General features: G+C 37.3%; 1 protein-coding gene across 5 annotated transcripts in view; it reads left to right on the top strand.

Moving 5' to 3' along the window:
* The window catches only part of Rasa2 (RAS p21 protein activator 2), a 104,123-nt gene that overhangs the window by 35,591 nt on the left and 44,314 nt on the right, over positions 1-24,218 (top strand). For all 5 annotated transcript variants that reach the window (XR_005874688.1, XM_005080728.4, XM_040739624.1 and 2 more), the window contains exons 5-14: positions 1,566-1,642; positions 6,738-6,821; positions 9,067-9,139; positions 12,572-12,648; positions 13,704-13,805; positions 19,191-19,347; positions 19,635-19,783; positions 20,551-20,665; positions 21,259-21,333; positions 23,613-23,736. Coding sequence is in view for 4 of the 5 variants with exons in the window: in XM_005080728.4 (XP_005080785.1) it covers positions 1,566-1,642; positions 6,738-6,821; positions 9,067-9,139; positions 12,572-12,648; positions 13,704-13,805; positions 19,191-19,347; positions 19,635-19,783; positions 20,551-20,665; positions 21,259-21,333; positions 23,613-23,736 (1,033 nt within the window). In the remaining variant the exon portion in view is untranslated. The remainder of the gene's footprint in view (positions 1-1,565; positions 1,643-6,737; positions 6,822-9,066; positions 9,140-12,571; positions 12,649-13,703; positions 13,806-19,190; positions 19,348-19,634; positions 19,784-20,550; positions 20,666-21,258; positions 21,334-23,612; positions 23,737-24,218) is intronic.

Here is a 24,218-nt window from a genome sequence, read left to right as displayed (position 1 = left end):
TGACTTCAGGAACAGCTTAGAAAATAAAGACCTGATCTCAAGGCAAGCAGCAAAAATCTGTCAGAAGCCATAAGTTTTACTTTTTTCTCCCCTCTTAAGTTTTTTAAAAACAGTGGAAACATACCAAGTTCTTTGAAATTTATTTTTTAGATTTGTGTATTTTATGTGTCTGTGTGAGTGTCTACATGTGTGTGTATGTACACCATGTGCATATTTGGTGCTCTTAGAGTCCAGAAGATGAATCAGTCTCCCAGAGTTAGAATTACAGATGGTTGTGAACTGCCATGTGGATGCTGGGAATTGAACTGGGGTCCTCTGCAGGAGCAGCCAGAATTCTTAACCATGGAACAGTCTCACCAACCCTGGAACATACTGAGTTGTTTAAATAAGGAAGTTATTAATACTTAAATGTTTATGATTTAGAGCCTGTCCAGACATAAGAGGATTTCATTTTTATGCATTGCATTTTGCCTGAGTACTTCTGTTTTTCTGAAATATGCATAAATTTGTCATGCATTTTAAAATTTGATGTCAAGATTTATACATGTATTGTATGTGTACACACATGTACACACACACACACCCTCTTATGCTCTTCAGTTCTCTGGGCTTCATTATGAGTATTTTCTACTGTTTAGCCTCTCCTTTTTATCACTCTTCAGCTGCAGCTGATCTGATGTTAAATACATCTCATTTCAGTTACTTTATTATTTAATTCTAAATTTTTCATTTAATTCTTTTTATAGTTCCCAGTTATTTGCTGGATTTTTCTCCTTATTTTCTGTTTTTATTATTGCTTTATTATTAAGATGTGTAGAGGTAATGCAGCACTGATTGTTAACCAGTTTAGAATTGCTCATCACCAGTGAAAGGAAAAGATAACCAAGCTCTAGATTATGTTGTTCCTAAGCTCTTTTCTTGAGGAAGCTGACAGCTTGAATTTCTTTACTCTTACCAAACTGTGTTTTAAACCCAGCCCTTAACAACTGTGTGTCAGAGAGAACTCTGTTTTATTCCAGTCTTTCCATCATTGATTTAATTTATGTATCCCTGGCTAGTTCATGAACTTCTGGTAGGTAGTAACTGTGTCTTAGACATCTGTTTGTTCTAGCTGTTCCCATAGGACCTCCTAAAATATGGCAGATATTAAATCTGCCATGTTAAATTATATAAACATAATCTGCTATATTAAGTTAGTAGTTGATGAAAGTTTTAAAGAATTGATTCTTACTGTCTTTAACTTTAGCTTTAGAAATTAATTTCTCTTTAATTTTACCAAACACATAAATGCCATCTTTAAGGAAAAACTGTGGTCATTGAGGTACATAAACATTTATTTAGCAGGGCATAGAGTTCTTAAATTTTTGCATGTCATATTTAATATAAGTTTTCTTTCAGAACTTTCATATGTACATTGTTGATTATTAGGCATTTATAACAACTAAGTATATGCAGGGTCCTGTGAGAGTGGTTAGCAAATAAATATGTGCCATTTGGACAAAAGTATATTGTAATATTCTGTTAGCAAAATAGACTGTTCAGTTTACGATTTTTTTTTGTCATAGGGAAAAGTTCACCTTGAATTAAAACTGAATGAGCTGATAACAGAGAATGGAACTGTGTGCCAGCAGCTTGTTGTACAGTAAGCAAAATATCTTTTTTATTTTTACTTTTTGCCAAAATTACCTAGAAATAATTCTCTATTTTACATTCCAGACCAACTTCTTATTTTAAATATTTCAGAAACTTCAAAATTAAACTCTTATATATCATTTCTTTACCAAGCTGATAGATAATCCAGTTTTTTTTTTTCACCTGGTCCACTCAGGTTATGGCAAGTCACTATATATTCAGCTAATTTTTATTGAATGTGGGTTAAATGACATATCTTTCTACATTAAGGTATGGCAAGGCCATAGGTAAGGACCTCTGACTTCCCAGCAGTTCTCAATTGCAAGTAGCTTCTTTGCATCTACTTCTTCTCAGTGCTGGAATTTTGTCATGTTTGAATCTCTGTAGGTCTTAGGCATGTCACAGTCTCAGTGAGTGAGTTCATATGTATATCAACTCTGTTGTCTCTCTCTAGCAGTTGTTTTCTTTTTTTTTTTTTTTTTTGGTTTTTCGAGACAGGGTTTCTCTGTAGCTTTGGAGGCTGTCCTGAAACTAGCTCTTGTAGACCAGGCTGGTCTTGAACTCACAGAGATCCGCCTGCCTCTGCCTCCCGAGTGCTGGGATTAAAGGCGTGAGCTACCAACGCCCGGCTGGGGCACTCAGTTCTAAGTGGGATGACTTCATCAAATCATCCTTCAAGGCTCAGGGGTCTATGTAAAAAAAAGAGGCAGAAAGATTCTAGGAGTCAGATGTAGTAGATGACTCCAAGAAAACAACTGCAGCCGGGCAGTGGTGGCGCACGCCTTTAATCCCAGCACTCGGGAGGCAGAGGCAGGCGGATCTCTGTGAGTTCGAGGCCAGGCTGGACCGACAGCCTCCAAAAAAAAAAAAAAAAAAAAAAAAAGAACTGAGTGCCCCAAAGTCCCTCGCTCTCTGCACATTGTCCAATTGTGGGTCTCTGTGTTAATCCCATCTATTCCCAATAAGTAGTTTACCCGATGAGGGTTAAATGATGCATTTACCTATGGTTATAGCATTATGTTGTAAGGCATCATTGCTATGTTCCTTTAGTAAAATAATAGTAGTAGATTTTTCCCCTAGGCCCGTGACCTATCTATAGAGTCTCAGATTTTTGACCACTTTAGTAGTGTCAGGTTTGGGTTCCATCTCCTGGAGTGGGCCTTAAGTAAAAGCAGAGGTTGTTTATTCTTAACATTTGTGCCACTGTTACACCAGTATATCTTGCAGGCAGGCCTGTGTTGTAGGTTACAAGGTTTGTAGTCATTTCCCCCCACTTCAAGGACTTTCTTCCTTTGGTTATGTTTTCTCCTGCTTCATCATCTCCTGGGTCTCACTGACCTTGTTATATCTCCCACTCTAACATGTATGCCTCTGAGACACTTGTGCTTATCTACCCCAACTATTAGCTAACTCATCCTCATTTTTCTGCTCTCCTTTGAAGGCAGGCTTCTCAAAGACATTTTGTTTAAAGATGTAGGGGCTTGGAGAGTATTATGTGCACAGGATTGTACACAAATGTGTTCAATATGAGTGCTGACCAGTAGATATTTATATGAAAAAGAAAACATTTTACGTTTTACTCCCAGTTTAATACCTACCAGCTCTGTGTGGCTATTGAAGACTTGAAATGTGGCTTATATGATTAGATACTTTTTAATTTTGTTTAATTTGAACTTAATAGCCAAATATGGTTAATGGCTACAATATTAGTACAATTTCAATTAAAAAAACAATTAGCAGTAGCTGCTTTCAGGGCTGGGATAAGGAAAATATATGACGAGGATAGAATATCTTATGAAATTAAAAAGTAAAAAATACTCTAAAAATAATGGACAGATAGATCTGAATGAACAGCATTGAAACTAATCTGAATGAACTCCAGATGGCCAATTATTTGAGCCACAAAATTAGTAATAATAATGGATTAAAACCTGCAGAATAAAATAAATATTTATGAGTCACTACTGATACAAGAGTTGAATAAATGCATAGGAAGAAAGGATTACTTTTCCTTATAGTAGAATTCTAATTAATGAATTCAAGAAGAATGATGGAGATTGAAATCAGCACTGGTAAACACCACAGTAGTAACTGGGTACAAGCAGAAAGACACTGCAAACTCTGTTATATATAGACATGTAGAAAGCTATTATTAAGGAAGTACTTACAGAATAGTTGTTCTTTTTTGTTTTGTTTTTCGAGACAGGGTTTCTCTGTGACTTTGGAGGCTGTCCTGGAACTAGCTCTTGTAGACCAGGCTGGTCTTGAACTCACAGAGATCCGCCTGCCTCTGCCTCCCCAGTGCTGGGATTAAAGGTGTGTGCCACTGTCCCCTGGCCAGAATAGTTTTTCTTAGAACTTCAATAAGATATAGGGGAAGGATTTGTGGAAGGATAATTGTTAATGGGTACAGAGCTGCAGGATAGTAGGTATAATTTCTAATGGTTTATAGCACAGAACAGTTAAGCACAGTTAGTAGGGAGAATTTTGAACATTCTCAAAACAAAGAAATGATGTCTAGATGTTAGATAATGCTAATTTCCCTAATCTGGTCATCATACATTGTATAAATGTATTGATCTGTCACACTGTATTCATAGATATGTACAGTTATGTCAGTTAAAAATAAAAGCATATAACAAAAATATAATTGGGAATCTAGAGAGATGGTTCAGTGGTTAAGAACACTTGCTGCTCTTTCAAAGGACCTCTGTTCCATTCCTAGAACCCACATGGTGACTCACAACTTCATTTCCAGGGGTATTGACACCCTCTTCTGACTTTTCACAGGTACTAGATATGCAGGTGGGGTACATACATACAGGTAAACATACATAGAAGACAAAAATAAATAGATAAGATATAATAGGGTGAGGAAGTATCTAGGAGTACTAAGTATGTCAGCCTAAGTGTGATCGCATATTTGTATAGTCTCAAAGAATCTCCTCATAAGATTATCTCAAGATACCACTTCACAGTATCGAGGCATCCAGTACCTCCTGATATTATGTATTGAAAAGGACAGCAAGGTATCTAATCCCAATCTGGTCATGAGCAAATACCAGACAAACTCGGAATAAGTCATATGGAAACAAGTATCCCAGGGTGACAGAGACTAAGAGGACATGGCACCCAATCATAGTGTAGGATCCCATACTGCATGCTGGATCTTAGCAAAATTTGAGTGACATCTATAGATTAATTAGAATTAATAGCATTAAGTTAATGTTTGTTGATTACAGTAGTTTCACATTGGTTAACACTAAGTACCGGGTTTACAGAAACTCAGTCTGAGATTATATTAAAACAGTTTAATTGTCTGTACCTTGTACATTCAACCTGCTTGTTTTCAGTCTTAGTCTCACATCCACTGTACTGTCATGTAACATTGCAGCTTTGCACATGTAAGACTGAATTATTTTATTCTCTACAGTCTTAGCAAACATTTGAGTTTACCTGTGTTTTTATGTCAGAACTTAACATTTTTCTATCTCTAGACCTCCATTTTTCTTAAGGTTTTCTCTATTTCTGTATGCTATGAAGTAAAAATTTTAAATGTCCTTGTCTATGATTATATTTTCTGTCATTTCTGCTTCTGTTTTGTTTTTTTTTCTTTTCACAATAGGTCATATTTATTGATTATTTACATTGGACACTGAAGTCACTAAATACTTTGTATTCCTGGAATGTACTTGAGTTGTTCTGTAGGTATCAGTTAAGTTCCTTGGAAACAGTTTGTTGTGATTATAATTTGCTTTTAAGCTTTGTCAGACAGATGAGACCAGCATATATCACAGAGCTAGTAAGAGGGGGCCCACCAGCCACAGAAAAAAGCTGACAGTTGACTAAGGATGCATCTATTGGTGGGAAAATGTAAATCCTAAAATATTTCCTTGGCCTGTACTGTTTTGGTTAGTTTCAGAAATTTTTTAATAATTTATTTAAATTTATTTTATGTGCATTGGGGTGAAGGTGTCAGATCCCCTGGAACTGGAGTTACAGACAGTTGTGAGCTGCCATGTAGGTGCTAGGAATTGAACCTTGGTCCTCTGGAAGAGCAACCAGTGCTCTTAATCTCTGAGCCATCTCTCCAGGCCTAGTTTTAGAATTTTTAAAGTTTGACTTTTGATGCCCAGTTTAGTAGAAATAAATCTTATTTTCAATTTTCTCTTTACTTGGCAGTACTCCATTTGCAGTTCACTCATATATGTGATGAGTGAGTTTTGCAGAGAAATAGAGGATGTTGCTCAGTAGCCCTGGTCTCTAGAAAGAAAAATAAATAAATAAAAGAGAGAGAGAGAAAAAAAAAACACATATAGCAGCATTTGTGAGCTCCTGTTAGGCAACAGGAAATGAAGACTTAGACATGAAACCAACTAACTTAGTAGTAATTACTGAGAATCAGATCATTAAATTGTGTTGTGTACTTTCTGTAAATACAACAATAATCCATAAACTGGATTGATCGGCCTTGGTTTTTATAGTCTAGAACATTTTCCTCAGAATGATGCAAGAACTGTTGCTGAGAATCATCATGAAAGACTACAGAATTATGTGAAGCTTGCCCTATATTTATGAATCAGATTTTAAGTAAAACCACAACCATTTCCTTGTGTGTCATTCATGCTTTAGCAGAGGATATGGTGCCATGGTATTGGCCTGGTTTGTAGTTTCTCATGTAAGTGTGTAGTTTCCTTTCCTTTTTAGAAACCACAGCAGTTTTGATGTATTATCAAACCACAAAATGTACCTTGAGTATTTACCAGGAAGAAATGTGTTATGGTAGTCTGAGTACCAACTGTGTCATTCCTCTTTAGTTCTCTTTGGGGAATAATCATGTAAATAAGCAAATACATCATTTGGAGTAGTTGGTGTATCAGAACTGCAAAAGTGGTAAATAATTTTAAGGTCTTTGGATTTGTTAATTTCTATTTAAATATGGTGTTTTAGGGTTGGGAGTGCAGCTCAGAGGCAGAGCACTTGCCCTGTGTATGTGAACCCAGGTTCTGTCCCCAGTCCATAAGAAGGCAAGGGGTGGGGTGGGGAGAGATAATATGATGTTAACTTGACTCTAATGGTTTAAAATCTCTTTTATTCTACCTTAGCATCAAGGCATGCCATGGATTGCCTCTCATAAATGGACAAAACTGTGATCCTTATGCAACGGTTTCCCTAGTTGGCCCTTCTAGGTAATATTTATTCAATTGTTACTGGGTTTTCAAGTTTAAAGTTGGATTTAGGGGGGGAATTTTTTTTAAGTTGGAATTTGGAGTTGGAAATGTAAAGTTTTTAGATCAAATGCTAAGTAACTCTGATGTAAAATAATGTTTAAAGGAAGAATTTTTAGTAAGTTTTAGTGTACACTTGATAAACAACTAAGTTCTGTTTTCACAGAAAGATTCTGAGTATCATTTTAGGTCTGTTATGCGTTTACTAGACTGTGGGAAAACCTTAGTTTTATACACTTGTAAAATGTATTTAAAATATATACCATGGGCCAGGCATGCAGAGTGTATGCCTTTAATCATAGTGCTTGGGAGGCAGAGGCAGGTGGATCTCTGAATCCTAAGTCATCCTGGTCTACATGACAAGTTATAGGCCATCCAGGGTCTAAAACAAAGACCCCAAATCATATACACCTGGCTACCTTTATTCATTAACACTCTTATTTTCAGATAACCTCAATTTCATACAAATAAAAATCAAGTTTTAATAAATGTCAGTTCAATATAACAAAACAGTTTCTATACTGTTACCTAGAAAGCAGCTCAGCACTGAAAATTGCCTTTTCTATTGATGATATCAGCCCCAGAATGTGATGAAGTTCCTCATAATATTGCTTTAAGTCTATATAACATTTCATAAGTCTATAACTTATGAAAAATCAATATCTCTTTGCAATATCTATATTAGAAAACTTCATGTCGTTTCTTTAAGAGACTGACTAGTCTGGAGTTTGTCTGCAACTTGAAGCTGTTAGAGTCAGAGAACAAAAGCATGGAATTTGTTCTTACACAAATATTACTCCTTTATTACCTAAAGCTCTATTTTTTTTTGTCACAAAGTTTTAAAAGCTATGTGTGTGTTTCGTGTGTGTGTGTGTGTGTGTGTGTGTGTGTGTGTTTCGTGTGTGTGTGTATAAAAATATCTGATACCATGGGAGTTGAAATACTGGTATGCTATTATTACAAGCAAGAATTCATACAGCATTAAAAGCTGTTGGAAAGTTGACACACACACACACGCACACACGCGCACACACACACCCCACACACACACACCATGACCACCACCACCATCCCACCCCCATGTTAAAAATGTTTAGCCCTGCTGGGTAGTGGAAGCATAGCAATAATCCTTGTACCTGGGAAGCAGAGGATCACAAATTCTGGCCAGCCTGAATTAGTTAATCCCCTGCCTCACAGAGAAGTGCCGGTTGGGGGCACAAGTCAGCCTAGAGGAGCTGCTTGTTTGGAGTAAACATTTTTTTTCTTTTGTAGTTCTGTATCCAAACCCAGACTATTGATGATAAGCAGTTACTCTACCAGTGATATACACTGCAATTCAGGAGGCTGTTTTGTTTCCTGTTTAATGATTCTTATCTCAGAGAAACCCTGTCTCGAAAAACCAAAAAAAATTTTTTTATCTCATGAACAAATTCTTTTTTTTTTTTCTCTTCCCTGAGCCAGGTTTTCTTTGTGTAGCCCTGGCTGTTCTGGAACTCACTCTGTAAACCAGGCTGGCCTCAAACTCAGAGATCCACCTGCCTCTACCTCCTGAGTGCTGGTATTAAAGGTGTGCACTGCTGCCTCTACTATCTGGCTTCTTATGGATGAACACATTTTTTAGTGGAACTTTTAAAATAACATTTAGTAGAAACTATTTTTTTAAAATCACAGTTGATTTTGCTATATAATCACAGAAGACATTCACAGTGGTTGAGTCTGAACATTTATTTATAACTGCCTCAGAATTCGTATATTCACTGGGAACTAGCAGTTGGTTGAAGTCACTGTCTTGGTTACACCGCAGAAATAAGCTGAGTTAAGAGACACTGCTTGTTCCCCGGGTTTCAGCATCAGTGAAGGCGCTTTGAGTCTCATTGCCTTTCTTCTCACCACTTTTCTCTGCTGTAGTGGAATGTGTTTAGAACTCTCAAAGACAACCTGGAAGTTAGCCTCTCACAGCCATGGAGACAGTAATCCAATCTCTGTGTGTATAGATACAAAAAACTTGTATCCTATGTACAGATACTATTCGATATGAGTTTGTGAGGACACTGGCTCTTTTCCCTCCTCACAATATGTAAATTATTGTCTTTTCTCAGTCTTCCTAACATTTAGAAAAAGGTCAGGCTTCCTGGTTGGAAATAGCTTGTTTTATAATTGTGTACTATTAAGTTCTACAAGGTAAAACTCTACCACATTGGAACAGGAATGACCAAAAGAAGACAAAAGTAAAGAAGAAAACAAGCAATCCGCAGTTTAATGAAATCTTTTATTTTGAGGTAATTTCTTGTTTTGTATAAATATTAATATTTAATCTAGAATTTAATTAGTTGATTTAATTTTGTCAACCCTGGCCATAGTAATTATTTTATCAGTTAATGTAACTAATAATTTCTGTCCAGAAAACAGTAGAACCATGATGTAAAACATGTAGCTCTGGTTGGCTTGGAAGTGGGGAAGGCTAGAGTCATATCCACCCTGTAGTCATCCTCCTTGTCACAACCTCCTCTAGATGGTTCCCAAACTCTCCTGTCCACAGTGACTCTTCTGGGCATACTGTGTTAAAACCTCTAGAAAAACAAGCATTACCACTCTGATGATCTGAAATCTTTTCCCGGTTGACTTGAATGATGAACTAAACATGAATCCTGTACTTCATACCCTGTGAAAGGGCAGTTTTTAAAGGGAAAACATTAGCAAATGTGCCAAATACAAGACTCCTTTGAGATTATGAAGCACTTTCATGATTAGGCCTTTCTATCATTAAGATCTTAATCTAAGCTGGGTGTTGGTGGCACACGACTTTAGTCCCAGCACTCAGGAGGCAGAGGCAGGGGGAATCTCTGTGAGTTCAAGGCCAGTCTGGTCTACATAGTGAGTGCCAGGACAGGTTCCAAAGCAATACAGAGAAACCCTATCTCGAAAAAACAAACAAACAAACAACAACAACAACAAAAAAACTTAATCTAATTTACTCTGTAGATATATCTTGTTCATGAAGATCTTCAGTTGCCTTGAGCAAGTCCTAACCACTAAACCACCAAGGTACATCTTCCGCATCCTTGAAATTGTTCCAAATACAGTGCTCTGGAATTCTTCCAAGTACTTAATAAATCCTTTTTTATATTAATTGAGGACTATAGACAAATTTAAAAATCAAAATCTCTAAAAGACTGTGTAATAACAGAATGAGTTCCAATTGATATTAATATATGAGAACAATTTTAAGGTAGTTACATCTTGAAGTTTTTCTTTTGTATTTTCTTCTGTTTTGGGGAGGGCACCATTCCCCTACTCATGCCTGATTACTGTAAGAATACCAGAGATTAAACAGGAAACTGGGCGTGGGGTAGGGGGCTAGAAGCAAAGGAAAAGGAAAACATACTAATGCAAGAGACTTCCTTTCCTGGAGGACTCGGTGCGGTTGTCTACATTTATTAATGGCTCTTATGTCTAACCATGAGAACATGAAGAAGATGGCAATTTTAAAAGCTACTTCCATATTCACTCACTCTTGCACGTAGTTCAGATGGGCTGGAATTCACTATGCATAGGACCTCATAACAAGCAGGTAACTTTTTGAAAGTCAGGGCTGAACTATTCACCATACCAATTTACCTGCCATTGAGCCCTTTGTCAGACAAGTTATAAATATAGATTTGTTTGACAAAACCAGAGCAAGATGTAATAAAACACATATGTACAATAGCATGCAACACAAACTGCTTGAACTCAGGGTCAAAACAATCCAAAGAAAGACTAGATTTTCCTAAGTGAGAACAGAGAGAATATTACAGAGAAAGAACATTTTGGGTACAGAGTCAGAAAAACTGAAAGTTATGCCCAAAGAACATCTGGTTAATGAGAGTAACCAGAATTAGGAATAAAAGGATAAAAAAGGAAGAAGAAGAATTGGAAGAAGGGGGCTGGAGAGATAGCTCATCCGGTCAGAGCACTGGCTGCTCTTGTAGAGGACCTGGGTTCAGTTCCCAGCACTCACATGGCAGCTACATCTGTCTGCTGCTCCAGTTCTAGGGCTTCTGACATCCTTAACAGACATACAGACAGACAAAACACTAATGCACATTAAGTAAAAGTAGGTTATTTTACAAGAAAAAAAAAAGAGTAGAAAGATGGAATAAGCCAGCAAGTGAGCCCCAGGCTTTAATTGTAGTCAATGGAATATCCTTGAGCCTAGAAAGAAGTAACTGTGATCTGTTTGCAGGTGCCTAAAAACTTATGGTTTCAGTGTTCAAACAGACAGCTGAGAGAGGGGCAGAGAAAAAAGATATTGCCGGGCAAGATAACTGGTTAAAGGAGGAAAGGGGGGAAATCAAAAGTACCCGTGGATCTGTGTAAAAATCCTCCACCAGGCATCAGATGTGGTACATGCCTGTGATCCCAATCCTGAAAAGGTGGAGGCAGGAAGATCAGAATTTCAAGGCCAGTCTCAACTACACAGTGAACGTTAGGCCACCTTGTCTCAGAAAATAAATAAAATTTGCTAACAGGACAGTTTATGACTGAAATATGGTAGGTGATAACTGTAGATCACAATACAAGCTTTGTCACAGAGTCAGGAAAGCCAAGGGAGTAAAGAGATGCAACAGAGAAGAAATCAAAAAATGCTCTGCGCTAACTGTTGAGCTTAATTTTTGTACTGTAGCTCCCTCATTTTTTAGACAGGATAATAAATCTAGCCCTGCCTGCCTCAAAGCAACATTCTGACGCGTAAAAGAGATGATAGACATGATAGCACTTTGTCAACTGGGCAACACCATGTAGCTCTAAGTTGTTTTTAGCACAAAATAAAAGAGAATGCCACCCGTGTGGAACAGAGAGTAGCAAGAGGTGGCAGGATGGTCCTCAGTGAACTCAAAGCAAAGAGCTCTTCTGGGAGTAGGTCAGAGGCAGAGGCCAAGGACAGTAAGGAGTGGGAGTTGACTACAGATTTGGTGATGAAGACAGATTTTACAAAGGTGATCCGTAAGGACGCTGGGGATAAAGTAGTGACTGTCCTGAGTGGGTGGTGAGGAAGTACTGGTTCTGGGATGGATTAGTTTTAAGGTGGTTGTCTGAAAAAGAAGAGACAGGAGGACTGTGACTTAGAGGGAAATTTTTCTTAGACTAGAATGGAGTGATCAAACTAGTAAGAAAAGCTGTAATTAAGAGAGATCAGATGCTTACAGCATGCACTTAAATACACGGAGGGAAGGAGCTGGCTTGGGGGAGGTAGTATTGAATCATCTCCTCTTGAAGACAAAGTAGAGAGAAGCCTGAGGGTAGGTAGGAAGTGGGTGGCAGTTGAGGAAGTTCCTGCTCAGTGGCCTTGATATTTTCAGTAAAAATGTGAGAAAGAAATAAGTGAGGTGGTGGACTTTGAGAAAGGTAGAAAAGGCTGTAAGGTGCTTTTACAAGTGTAGCTCTTTGAACACACTGTTTTTCCTCTTTGTGTCACTGAAGACCAGGAACCCAGATGTTGCTGCAAGTAGAATTGGTAGAAGTGGTATGAAGGCAAAGATGCCTGTGATTTTTATACCACCCTTCCTTAGCTTTCTGATGCCTCGTTAGTATACTTTCCATGCTTTGGAATATTACTTCCACACTTGACTTTTTATATTTGTAATTGAATATTTTGGGAATTGTCATTTTTAAACTCATGATGGAAAAAGATACTTTAAAATATTTTTACTAAAATATTTTGTTTATAGGTAACCAGATCCAGTAGTTATACCAGGAAGTCCCAGTTCCAGGTAGAAGAAGAGGACATTGAAAAATTGGAAATCAGGTGTGTGCCTTGTAGTTTCCTTGAGAATTGATTTTTTTTCCCCTTGTGTGAACTTTGATAGAATTCTCTATAGCAGGTTGATAGATGAAATGTAGAGGAACAGGCATCTAATTTAATCCAAACCATCTTTTTAAAATCTGATTTCTTTTCAGAAATACCAAAGTATGTTCCTTGTGTTAGCAAAGACAACCTAATTTCGCCTATTTTCTTTTTCATTTCCCCTTAATTTAATTGTTCCTTAACTATCTGGATTATAGTATAATGAATGGAAAAGCAATTATATTTAAGCCAATTTAGAAATAATTTTTTTATTCTTCTTAACATATCTGCTGACTATCAGAAATTTCAGTGAGGTAAGGCGATAACTCCACAGGTGCATGGGTTTGAAGTTTGTGATAATTTCCTAGGTCTTAAATATCTATGCTGTTTTGGAAAGGAAACTTTTGCAAATGCATGTGTAGGTGTGGTGTTAACAGTGTGTTATCTAAAAGGCACATTAATTGTGTTCACAGTAGTAGGCAGTATTTTTCTAAGTCACCAATCTTTATACATTATATCTTCAAAAGAGAAACTGTAGTCTTATATTGATTTGTTTTTTTCAAATTTAGTAAAGTAACCATTTTGTCCTTACTGCTACAGATTTTAAAAAAACACTAAACTTAAAAAACATAAGTTTCTCCTTGGAGACTATTTAGATTTGGCCAGGGAGATAGCTAAGCTGTTAAAGGCACTTGCTGCCAAGCCATTGTAACTGAGTTCTATCCCTGGGATCCACAGGATGGAAAGAAAATACCAACTCCTCTGAGCTCCACATGTGCACAGTGGCATGTGCCCCTCCCCCAAATTAATGAATAGGAATGTAATTTAGAATTTACATTGTAGTTTTTCAATAAAAGTTACTGTAGTACTTTGCTTTCAAAGTCTGGATAATGAGATATATGACAATGCTAACATCTCTTTTAAGCATGTTAAATTAATGCTTCAATGCACATCAAAATCACTTGAAACTATTCAGCGTGGTTCTCATAGACTAAAGCTAGGTTTTCTGTTTTCAGGATTGATTTGTGGAATAATGAAAACCTAGTACAAGATGTTTTCCTGGGTGAAATTAAGGTTCCTGTGAATGTGTTAAGAAATGATTCCTCTCATCAAGCCTGGTAAGAAGACAGCTGTTCCAGTGAGCCAAAGATGCTCTGTGAAGCTCTTTAAAGAGATGCATGCTTGCTGGGAGGGAGTCAAAAGTTACTGACGTCTAGCTGGGTGTTGGTGGTACCAGCCTGGTCTACAAAGCTACACGGAGAAACCCTGTCTTGAAAAAAAAAAGTTACTGATATTAATTTGATTTATTAGAGAAAAATGAGTACTTTAATAGTTATGATATTGATCTGTGATACTGAGAACTTAATTTTCTAGGAATATTTTTCTGATTAAAAATGAAACTCTGGGCTGTAGAGATGAGTGAACTTGGTGCTCTATCTGGACTGCATTTCAGGTTCCTGCACCTACCTAGGACCACTCACAAAAAAGCATTTTTTACTTCACCTCCAAGGAATCCAGTGCTCTCTTTGGTCTTGGTGGGCACTTACATATTTACTCGTAGACACACACACTAAAAAAAAAAAAGAAATATTAAATCTAGGAAACTGAAAAATAACACATTGCATGAACCACTTATGAGAAGATGCTTGATCTCAAGTTATCACATGCAATTCTATACTTTGCTTTTTGGTCACAAGACCTATGGATGAGAAGCAAAGGGCTTACTAGAGGATACAGTTGTTTGTGGGGAATTGGTGTATGATTTTCCTTCATCACACACTATTAAAAATGCAGATAACCTTTGATGTATTTTCTGAGTGTAGAGTGTTGACATTGAACTGATTCACTCTTTAGGAACTCTGGGAGATCAGTATTGACTATAGTGTGTTTGACCTTTTCATGGCTCTAGTAGTGATACTAAATTGATATTAATAAACTTAATGTTCATAGATTAAATTCATACTTATTTCAATGTAAAACTTTTTGTCTGTATAGTCCTTAAAAACCAATGTATCCTGTCCCTTTGTGTATCTTTGCCAGTGTCTCTTCCTAGATTGGTGTTCAACTGAGTATGTGGAAATGCCTTTATCAATTATGTGTCTGTGTTGGGAGGGTGTGCTGTTGATGTGGTTACATAAACATGCAAAGAATAGAGCTTGACACTGGGATCTTCATCAGTCACTCTCCTTATATTTTGGAGAAAAGACTTCTGAACCTGGAGCTCACTGATAAGTCAAACTGGCTGGTCAATGAGCCCCAGGGACTCCACCTGTCTTTACCTCCCCCATGCAAGCATTAACAGATGTGCATACTATTAAGCCCAGCTTTACGTGGGTGCTGGGAATCCAGACTCAGGCCCTCATGCTAACATAGCAAGCACCTTATCAATTGAACCATCTCTCCAATCTCTGTCACTTCCTTTTAAAGATCCTTTTTAAAAATGCAATGTAGTATTTGTGCTTGCTTAGAGAAATATAAGTACTATCACTTGTATACAATGTGTAATGATCAAATTGGTATAGTCAGCATGTCCATCTCCTCAAATATCATTTCTATGTTTTGGGAAGCTATGCTAAAATGTAACATCAGTTGTTATAGTCCATAGTTATTAACCTATTGGGTTATAAACATGAGAGCTGTTACTCCACAGCTATAGCAGGACAAATAAAAGACCCACAGACAGACATTGGTGTTCAGGCTTCAAGCTGAAGATCAGAAAAGCAAAACTCCCAGTAACTAGCTCTTACCTCTAGCTCAGGCTGAAAGGGCTGGTCCATGAGCTCTTCACTAAGCTTCAGACCAAAATCCCAGACTGCTATGCTCTCTTCAACATGGCTGGAGAATCCTGAGACTCAGTGTCTTCCTATCCTCAATGTGGCTGGAGAATGAATACCAGCTCTGACACCCTGTTCCTGTCTAAAATACCTCTCATGAATTCTGGGATTGAAGGTGTGTGATCCCAAGTGCTGAGATCATCTTTGTGTGAGCTGTTTCTCTTCAGGCCTGGATATGTTTCTTGTAGCTCAGTGTGGCCTTGAACTAACAAAGATCCATCTACCTCCCAAGTGGTGGGATTAAAGGTGTGTACCACCACCACCCAGCTCCTACAGCTTGTGGCTCTGAATCCTGAGACAAGCTTTAATCATAAATAATATATCACCACACATAGGGCATTTAGAGTCCATTCCCTACCTTTTCTCTACCTCTTCTCCCCTCCTGCCTTCTAGCAATTCTGCATTCTTATGTGGATCAGCTTTAGTTTTCACAAATGAATAAAAACTTGTTATCTTTATCTTTCTCTGCCTCTTCCACATGATAAAATGGCCTCAAGTTCCAGATGGGTTACCACAAATGCTAGGATTTCACCCTTTGATAGCAAAATGCCTGTTGATAAGTGCGTGGATTTAAATATTGTGGTTTGTACACACTGTGGAATGTTATCCATGAGAACCACTTTTTAGAACTCAGTTTCTGCTGCCTGGAAGAGGGGTTGACATTTGAATATTTAGGGATTGTTTTTGTTGTAGTTTTGTTTTATTTTTGTTTGTTTGTTTTTTTCTAAGACAGAGTTTCGATATGTAACCTTGGCTGGTCTGGACCTTGCTGTGTAGACCAGACTGGCCTTGAACTCAGTGATCTGCCTGCCTCTGCCTTCTGAGTGCTGAGATTAAAGGTGTGCACCACCATGACTGATTCCAGTGTTTCAGACACTCCTCATTTGGATTATGCTCATAGTTTCCCTTAAATACTGCATTTTAGACTTCTTAGATGTTATTTTTAACTCCTCTAAAGCAGATCTAAGATGTGTTGGTCTCTCTAAGGACATTTTTATACTTTCTAAATGCACAGGGCGGGGGGGGGGGGGTGACTTTTTCATTAAGAAAAATATATCAATGTTTGCTCCCTCCATATGCTATGCTTTCTTACATCTCCATGAGAATTTCTGGACATTTTAAGTCTTTAAAATAATATTCTATACGTTTTAGTACAAAAGAGAAAAATGAGTTGTTGTATCTCCCAGGGCCCATCAAAATGAACTTGAAACCTGCCCCATATCATGTACTTTCAATGATATTGTCTCTTCATATTCTTTCCAAATTTGACAAAACTTTCTACCTTGGCAGACTATAGAATATCAACAGACAGTAAGTAATTTTATTTCAATTTCTCTGTCAATAGTATAAATATCTTATGTGCACTTAAGTGCTGGTATCTTTGAGGCATTGTTGGCTCCTCTGGAGGTGGAGTTACAGGTAGTTGTGGCAGCCAGATGTGGATGCTTAGAGTTGAACTCAAGTCCTTTGCAATAGCACTGTACAATCCATTTCTCCATATAAGCCATTTCTCCAGTTCCCAATAATATGAATATTTTAAAGTATCCTGTCAGAAGCATAAATACCTAAAATTTATGTAGCATAAAAGACAAGAATCTGCCAATCTATTAATGTATATTAATGTACATTGTAGGGAATATAAAAATATTAACGCCATTTTAACTCAAGATACTTTGTCACTTTCATCACTTGTAGAGCTATAGCATCCTCTAGTGGGGCTAATGGTAACTGCATGAAAGTGCCATAATTATTTCTAATTTTGATCTTACAAAGGGTCATGATAACTTATCAATAGGCAGTAAAATGTTTGAAGTTTTTTATTTTTTTCCAATAGTTTCTATTGGTATTTGTCTATTGGGCTCCTAAAAACTGATTTTTGGTGGTTCCAATTTATCTTTTTATGATTTTTATTTTATGTGTATGAGTATTTGCATGTATGTGTGTGTACTATATATGTGCCTGGTGCATGTAAAGGTCAGAAGAGGGTGTCACGTGCCCTGGAACTGGAGTTACAGATTTTTGTGAGCCACTATGTGGTTGCTGGGAGCCAAACCCAAGGTCCTCTGCAAAAGCAGCAAGTGTTCTTAACTGCTGTGCCGTTTCTCTGGATTATAACATGACTCAATCACTTTTCCCTTTCTTTTTACAACTTTTTTGTTATATTTATCTGTTTATCTATGTGTGTGTCCATGTCCATGTGTGTCCCTCTGTGTATGTGTCTGTGTGTGTAGCATGTGAATGCCCTTTGGAGTTGTTGCTCTATTTCCACCATCTGACTCCTAAGATTGCAGCTGTGTGTGTCCCTCTAGTTGGCTCTCGGTGGTGGTGGAACCTGGGATAATGGAGCCTAAAAATGAGGCATACTAAAGTCTCATGCAATAACCAACTTCACTTAGATCATTAGACAACCTGTACTCTGAGGGTAAAGAAGAATCACCTGAGAAAAATGTATAGTCACAAGGACAACCACATGTGGCAAAAAAACATGTTTTTCCATAGAGGCAATTAAACAAATAGCAATAGCCAGCTGTAATGAATAATCAACGTAAGCTTACTCCTATCCGCTACACTGGGAGGGGCATGAAACGCATGCCAGGAACAATTCCGTGGTGTTTTTATGCTTATTTGTTTTGTTTTGAAGAAACAGAAGTCACAAGACTCTTAAGTTTTCTCACAAGCACTCAGAGTTCCTCTTGCACACCTCCATTCTTAGACCATGTTCTGACAGTCAGCAAGTGCTTTTACCCACTTAGCCACCTTGACAGCCCCCGTTTTCTTAGTGATTTACCTCCTTAAAATTGGTTTGTTTGGTTTATGCTGTTAAGTCAGATGTTAGCATTGTTTTGTTCGTGTTGATACTAGCTAATTTTAACTTTGCCCTCTGTAGATAATAGAATTTGATTTGATTTGGGGATGGTTGTTGCTGTTGGTGTTTTGAGACAGGGTTTCTCTTTATAACAGTTCTGACTTCCTAGAGCTTACTCTATAGACCAGGCTGGCATCGAACTCACAGAGATTGCCTGCCTCTGCCTCCCAAGTGCTAGGATTGAAGATGTACACCACTGCCTCTTGGCCAATTTTTAAAAAAAAAATAAGTAATATAATCATACCATTTCTAGAAAATATTCAAAAAGAGAATCCTGCCTCCTGCCCCCAGCTCCTCAACTAGGTCCTATTTCTGAGCCAGCCACAGTTCCCTAGTTTCTGGGAATATTTTCTTTATTTATAGGCAGATACTTGTGTATTTTTTCATTCATTCATTTGTTTTGTTTTATTGAAATTAGGTAGCCTAGGCTGGTCTGGAACTCACAACCCTTTTACCTTAGCCTTCCAGATGCACACACTACCACACCCCACCTGTACCATGCTCCTATTCTTAGTTAACAATATAGTAGAACATACAAATATGTGTTGACTCTTGATAGTGGTTAAGGACTTGTATTCTGGTATCAAACTGCTTAGTTCAAATCCCATGTCTGCCAGTAACTACTTCCTCTGTGTATGCGCGTATTTCATTGACCTGCTGGAGACTGGGTATGATTGGAATACATTTCACCACTGAGCTTCACTCCCAGCCCCTGGTTATTTTTCAGTAGCTCACCTGTTTGTTTATCCCACTTGCTTGTTACCCATTACCATCTCTTGGAGTTGACAATATTTTTACTTTAGGTACTTGCTACAACCAAGAGACAATGGAAACAAGTCATCTAAAACTGATGACCTGGGATCTCTTCGATTAACTCTGTGTTATACAGAAGACTATGTGCTTCCATCAGAGTACTATGATCCATTGAAAACTCTGCTGCTAAAATCACCAGATGTTCAGGTACTTTAAAAATCTTACATGTATAGCTCAATGTGAATGGCTAAATTAATTCTGTAAATGATGAAGAAAAGCCTTAATAATGTCAGCTCTTAAAAAGCTCTGTGTATTTAATCTCTCTGAACCAGAGTACTGATGTGTGCTTCAAATTTTATCTCTACTTAGAATTTAGGAAACTAAATACTATTTCATGCATCAGTTATAATTAGTAAGTATATTTAAGTTACATCCACAGATTGAACATGTAACCATGTTTCTTTGTGCTTGTTATCTTCCACTCTGTACCCTAGCCAGTATCTGCCTCAGCTGCTTATATTTTGGGTGAAATATGTCAAGATCAAAAGGATGCTGTTTTGCCTCTTGTACGACTATTGCTACAACATAATAAACTTGTTCCTTTCATCACTGCGGTGGCTGAACTGGACTTGAAGGATACCCAGTAAGAATTGTATTTCATTAAATGTTAATTATGCATTGTTGAAATTGAACTTTATTTGTTAGATTGTTTTTATAATCTGTTTTTTTTTTGTATTGACCAAGTATACTATAGAGTAGGTGAAAAGGAATTCCTTAGTCAGTAACAAAAGGCAGTTCTTAAAGTTACCAAACAGAATCCAACAACAGTAAGGACTAGTTAATAAGGGAATGTGGTGCACTCTCCTTTGTTACTATTACTGATCTTTGCTTCTGGATGCAGTGACTTATATCACAAGTCAGATAGTAAGAACCCTTTATAAGGCACACATAGAACAATGTAAAGAACAATCAAACAACTTTCCATTCCCATTGTACAGTAAAACAGCACTGTCATTGTATGCACACATAGCTGTACACTATATTTAAAATTCATGAACATAGTTACTTTTTAAAACAGAAAGTGGTTTCTTTTTTTCTTTTTCTTTTTCTTTTTTCTTTTTGGTTTTACTAGACAGGGTTTCTCTGTATTGTTTTGGAGGCTGTCAGACCATCCCGGCCTCGAACTCACAGAGATCCGCCTGCCTCTGCCTCCCGAGTGCTGGGATTAAAGGCATATGACACCACTGCCGGCTCAGAAAGTAGTTTCTTAGTGGCAGCAAACTTCCCTGTTAGAAGTAAAAATAATTAAAATCGTGTATATAAATCAAAGTAAAAAAATGTTACTATTTTTAAACTTTTTCTTCCCTTTTTGCTGTATTTGATTTTTATCTCTTTCTATTTCTGTTTCAGAGATGCAAGCACAATTTTTAGAGGAAATACCCTGGCAACCCGATGTCTGGATGAGATGATGAAAATAGTGGGAGGACACTACTTGAAAGTCACATTAAAACCTATTCTAGATGAGGTACAGAGTATACCTCATTGCCAAGTCTGTGGCCATCTAGAGCGGTGTTTCTCAACCTGTGGGTCAAACTGCCTTTTCACAGGGGTCTCCTAAGACCATCTACATATCAGATATTTGCATTTCGATTCATAACAGTAGCAAAATTAATGAAGTAGCAATGAGAATAATTTTATGGTTGGGGGTCACCACAACATGAGGAACTGTATTAAAGGGCCACGGCGTTAGGAAGGTAGAGAACCACTGCACTAGAGCTTCTCTTTCAAGAAGTAATGTGTTGATTAGAAGGATCTTTCCATTCATGGGTTACTGAAGCAATAAGGACAGACACTTTATAAGTAAATTACTTTGCCATCTGTGGATTTTACTCACAAGGCAAATCAGTCTACATTATTGTTTGTTATATTTTTACTAGGACTTTAACAAACAATTTTAATATAATCTTTGGAAAAATGTCTACATTGTATATACTATCTTCAGACGGGGACTTTAAACTTTGTTAGATTTAATTTTTATATTATCAGAAAAAGAATTACTTTCATGTTGTCAAATTATCTAGGAAAGAACAGTAACTGAAAAATTCATGTATTTTCCAGATATGTGAATCCTCAAAATCATGTGAAATAGATCCTGTTAAGTTGAAAGAGGGAGATAATGTGGAAAATAACAAAGTAAGTTTATGTAATGTAGTTTAGAACTACATTATTTTTTTATCTTAATGTTGTACCTATCTCCTATAAATGGTTTGTTTTGTTTTATGTGTATGAGTGTTTTTACCTGCGTTTATGCTGTGCACCACGTGTATGATTGGTATCTGTGGAGGTCAGAAGAGGGCATTGGATCATCTGAGAATAGAATTATAGATGGTTGTGGGCCATGTGAGTGCTGAAAATCAAACCCAGGTCCTCTACAAGAATATAAGTGTTCTCTAACTCCTCCTGCCAACACATACATCTACACACTTAAAATTTAATAAACCATGTGTCTGGAAAAATGCTACTTATCCATTTTATTCTTAAATTTTTTAGCTTAGCATTTTTAACTATATGTTTGGAGGCTATGTGTATGGGTAAGTGCACATGAATGCAGGTGCCAGCAGAAGCCTGAAGAGGACATCGGATCTTCTGAACTGGAGTTACAGGCAGTTGTGAGCTGCCTGATAATGGGTGCTGAGAACTGAACTGTGATTCTCTGGAAACTAATCTTTTGTTAGCATATATTGTAGATAATAATAGGTCATGTTATGTTTTCATACATGTACATAATGTATTTTAATCATGTTAACCCCTTTTATTCTCTTTTGTTCCCTTTCCTACTGATCCATTTCCTCTTCCCAACTAGTCCTCCCCTTCAATTTTTCTTGTTTAATCGTGAGTATATTCATGTGGAATCCAGAGGCTTTGAATTCCCTTGAGCTGTAGTTATAGGCAGAGGTGAGCTTTCTGACATGGGTGCTAAGAACCAAAGTGCTTCTATTCAAGAGCAGTGTGTGCTCTTAATTGCTGAGCCTCCCCCAACTATCCCCTATCCCCTTTTCTTCTTTTAATAATTGGCCCTTCTACTTTTCTACGTTCATGTCGTGTGTTTGTGTGTGAGTGTGTCTGTCTGCCTCTGTGAGTTCATGTGTGTCCTGGTAAGTTTACTTAGGGACAAGAAGTGAGGGGTTAACTATAGTAGCATAGACAACTTACCAATAGTTATACCACCAAAAAAAAAAATACATTTCTTATCCTTCAGCAACCTCTTATTGCCTGTAGATTCCCAGGGATAGGTAGGAACTTACAAACCCTTCCCCACTCCTCAACAGACAGTTAATGGGCCTGGTTTTATATAGGTCTTGTTCTTTTGATCATAGCTGCTGAGAATTGAAGAGTACCATGACCATATAGTGCTTAAACTACTATTATGGGACAGTCACTCTTTCCTCCTAGATTCTTTCTGTCCACTCTTCAGTGATGTTCCCTGAACTTTGAGGGAGATGTTTTAGATGACCCATTTAAGGGTTAGCACTCAACAGTCACTTATTCTCAGCACTATGAACCTCTGCAGTGACTGCCACCCACTATAAAAAGAAGCTTCTCTGACCAACGTCAGCAGCATCACTAGTCTTTGAACTTAAACATAAATAGTTAGAAGGTGATTTGATAAGCATATCCATTTAGCAAGTCAGCAGCAGTAGCTTCCTTTACACCACTGCCCTTATCCCAGCCATGGGTGTTTGATCAGGGTTACAGTGTCAAATGAAAATTCCCTCCTGTGAAGCAGGTCTCAGATTCAAATCAGAAAGTGCTTGTTTATTCCCCAAACAGTGGCTGGCAGGTCAGTAGTGCAGTATACAGGGTTGCAGCTGAGTACATTCTTAATGACAATTCTCCATTAGCAGCCTGCATTTTACCTTCTGACTCTCTGAAATCTAACAAGCTGGGAGACAATTTCTAGACCAGAGCACATGATGTCTTCAACAGTAGGGTCTTAACATCTAGTCCTAGTGAGGCAATAGCCTATAATAATGATAGATTTAAACTGCAGCTAGTTGCAACCTCCATTCTGTCTATTCCTTTCAGGTAAGACTCATAGGAGTAAATGGATTAATGAATTTAGTTGCCTCTGAGGAGTATATAATTGTGTTGGGAGTTGTGTATAACTATGTTAGTGAACTAATGCTTCCCATCATGAGTTCTTTCCCTGGTTTCCTATTTTATTGTTTTGTTATCTGTGCTTCCTGTGAAGATTATTCATATACTCGAGTACCTGTCTAGAAAGTCTGAATTTATTAAAGTAAGAATGTCGATTGCCCTTTTAACTGAGTGAGCTTGGAGAGTGGAAGCAGAGCTTTAAAATACTAGATAGTCATTGTCTAATACATCTCATATCCATCAGTTTTTTCATGAAGACTGTTGAAGATGTGTGCATGTCAAAATCTTAGTGTTCACTTTGTTAAACCCTGCAGGAGAATCTGCACTACTATGTGGACAAAGTATTCAACACAATTGTAGGATCAAGTGTGAGCTGCCCCACTGTGATGTGTGATATCTTTTATTCTCTGAGGCAAATGGCTGCTAAGAGATTTCCTAGTAAGTGCCTTGATATACTCAATCACACCATTTCCTTTTCTATGTTTTTTTCTACATGGTGTCCATTTGGGTTGTATGAAATGTTTGTGTATAGGTCCAGTCTTCTAGAAGTTTTTCAGAATGATGCTAGCGTCTTTGTGAGACTTAATGTTTTATTGTTCTTATAGTCTCAAAAAATATAATCTATTTTATTTCAGTATAATGACAACTATATAAAAAACAATCAAAATCACTAGTTTTTTTTCAAAATCACTAGTTTTAAGAAGGAAAATTTTGGATCTGTAAGATTTTCTGTAATATGTATATATTTAAGAGCCTGTGGAAAACACAGGAGTGCCTTTGTTGTCCCAGCTGTTTTCCTAGTCGCATATATTCAAGCGGTATTAATCTTTAGTTTCATACAGTTAACTAAATTTGACAGTTTGGGAATGTAAGATGCCTGTGGCAAGATACTTTTTTGAAAATAATCTTTGGCCTTACAA

Source organism: Mesocricetus auratus, unplaced genomic scaffold (genome assembly GCF_017639785.1).
Source record: "Mesocricetus auratus isolate SY011 unplaced genomic scaffold, BCM_Maur_2.0 Super-Scaffold_100691, whole genome shotgun sequence".
NCBI classification, from domain to species: Eukaryota; Metazoa; Chordata; class Mammalia; order Rodentia; family Cricetidae; genus Mesocricetus; species Mesocricetus auratus.
Note: the sequence above shows the minus strand (reverse complement) of the source record. Positions and strands in the feature narration are given on the sequence as shown.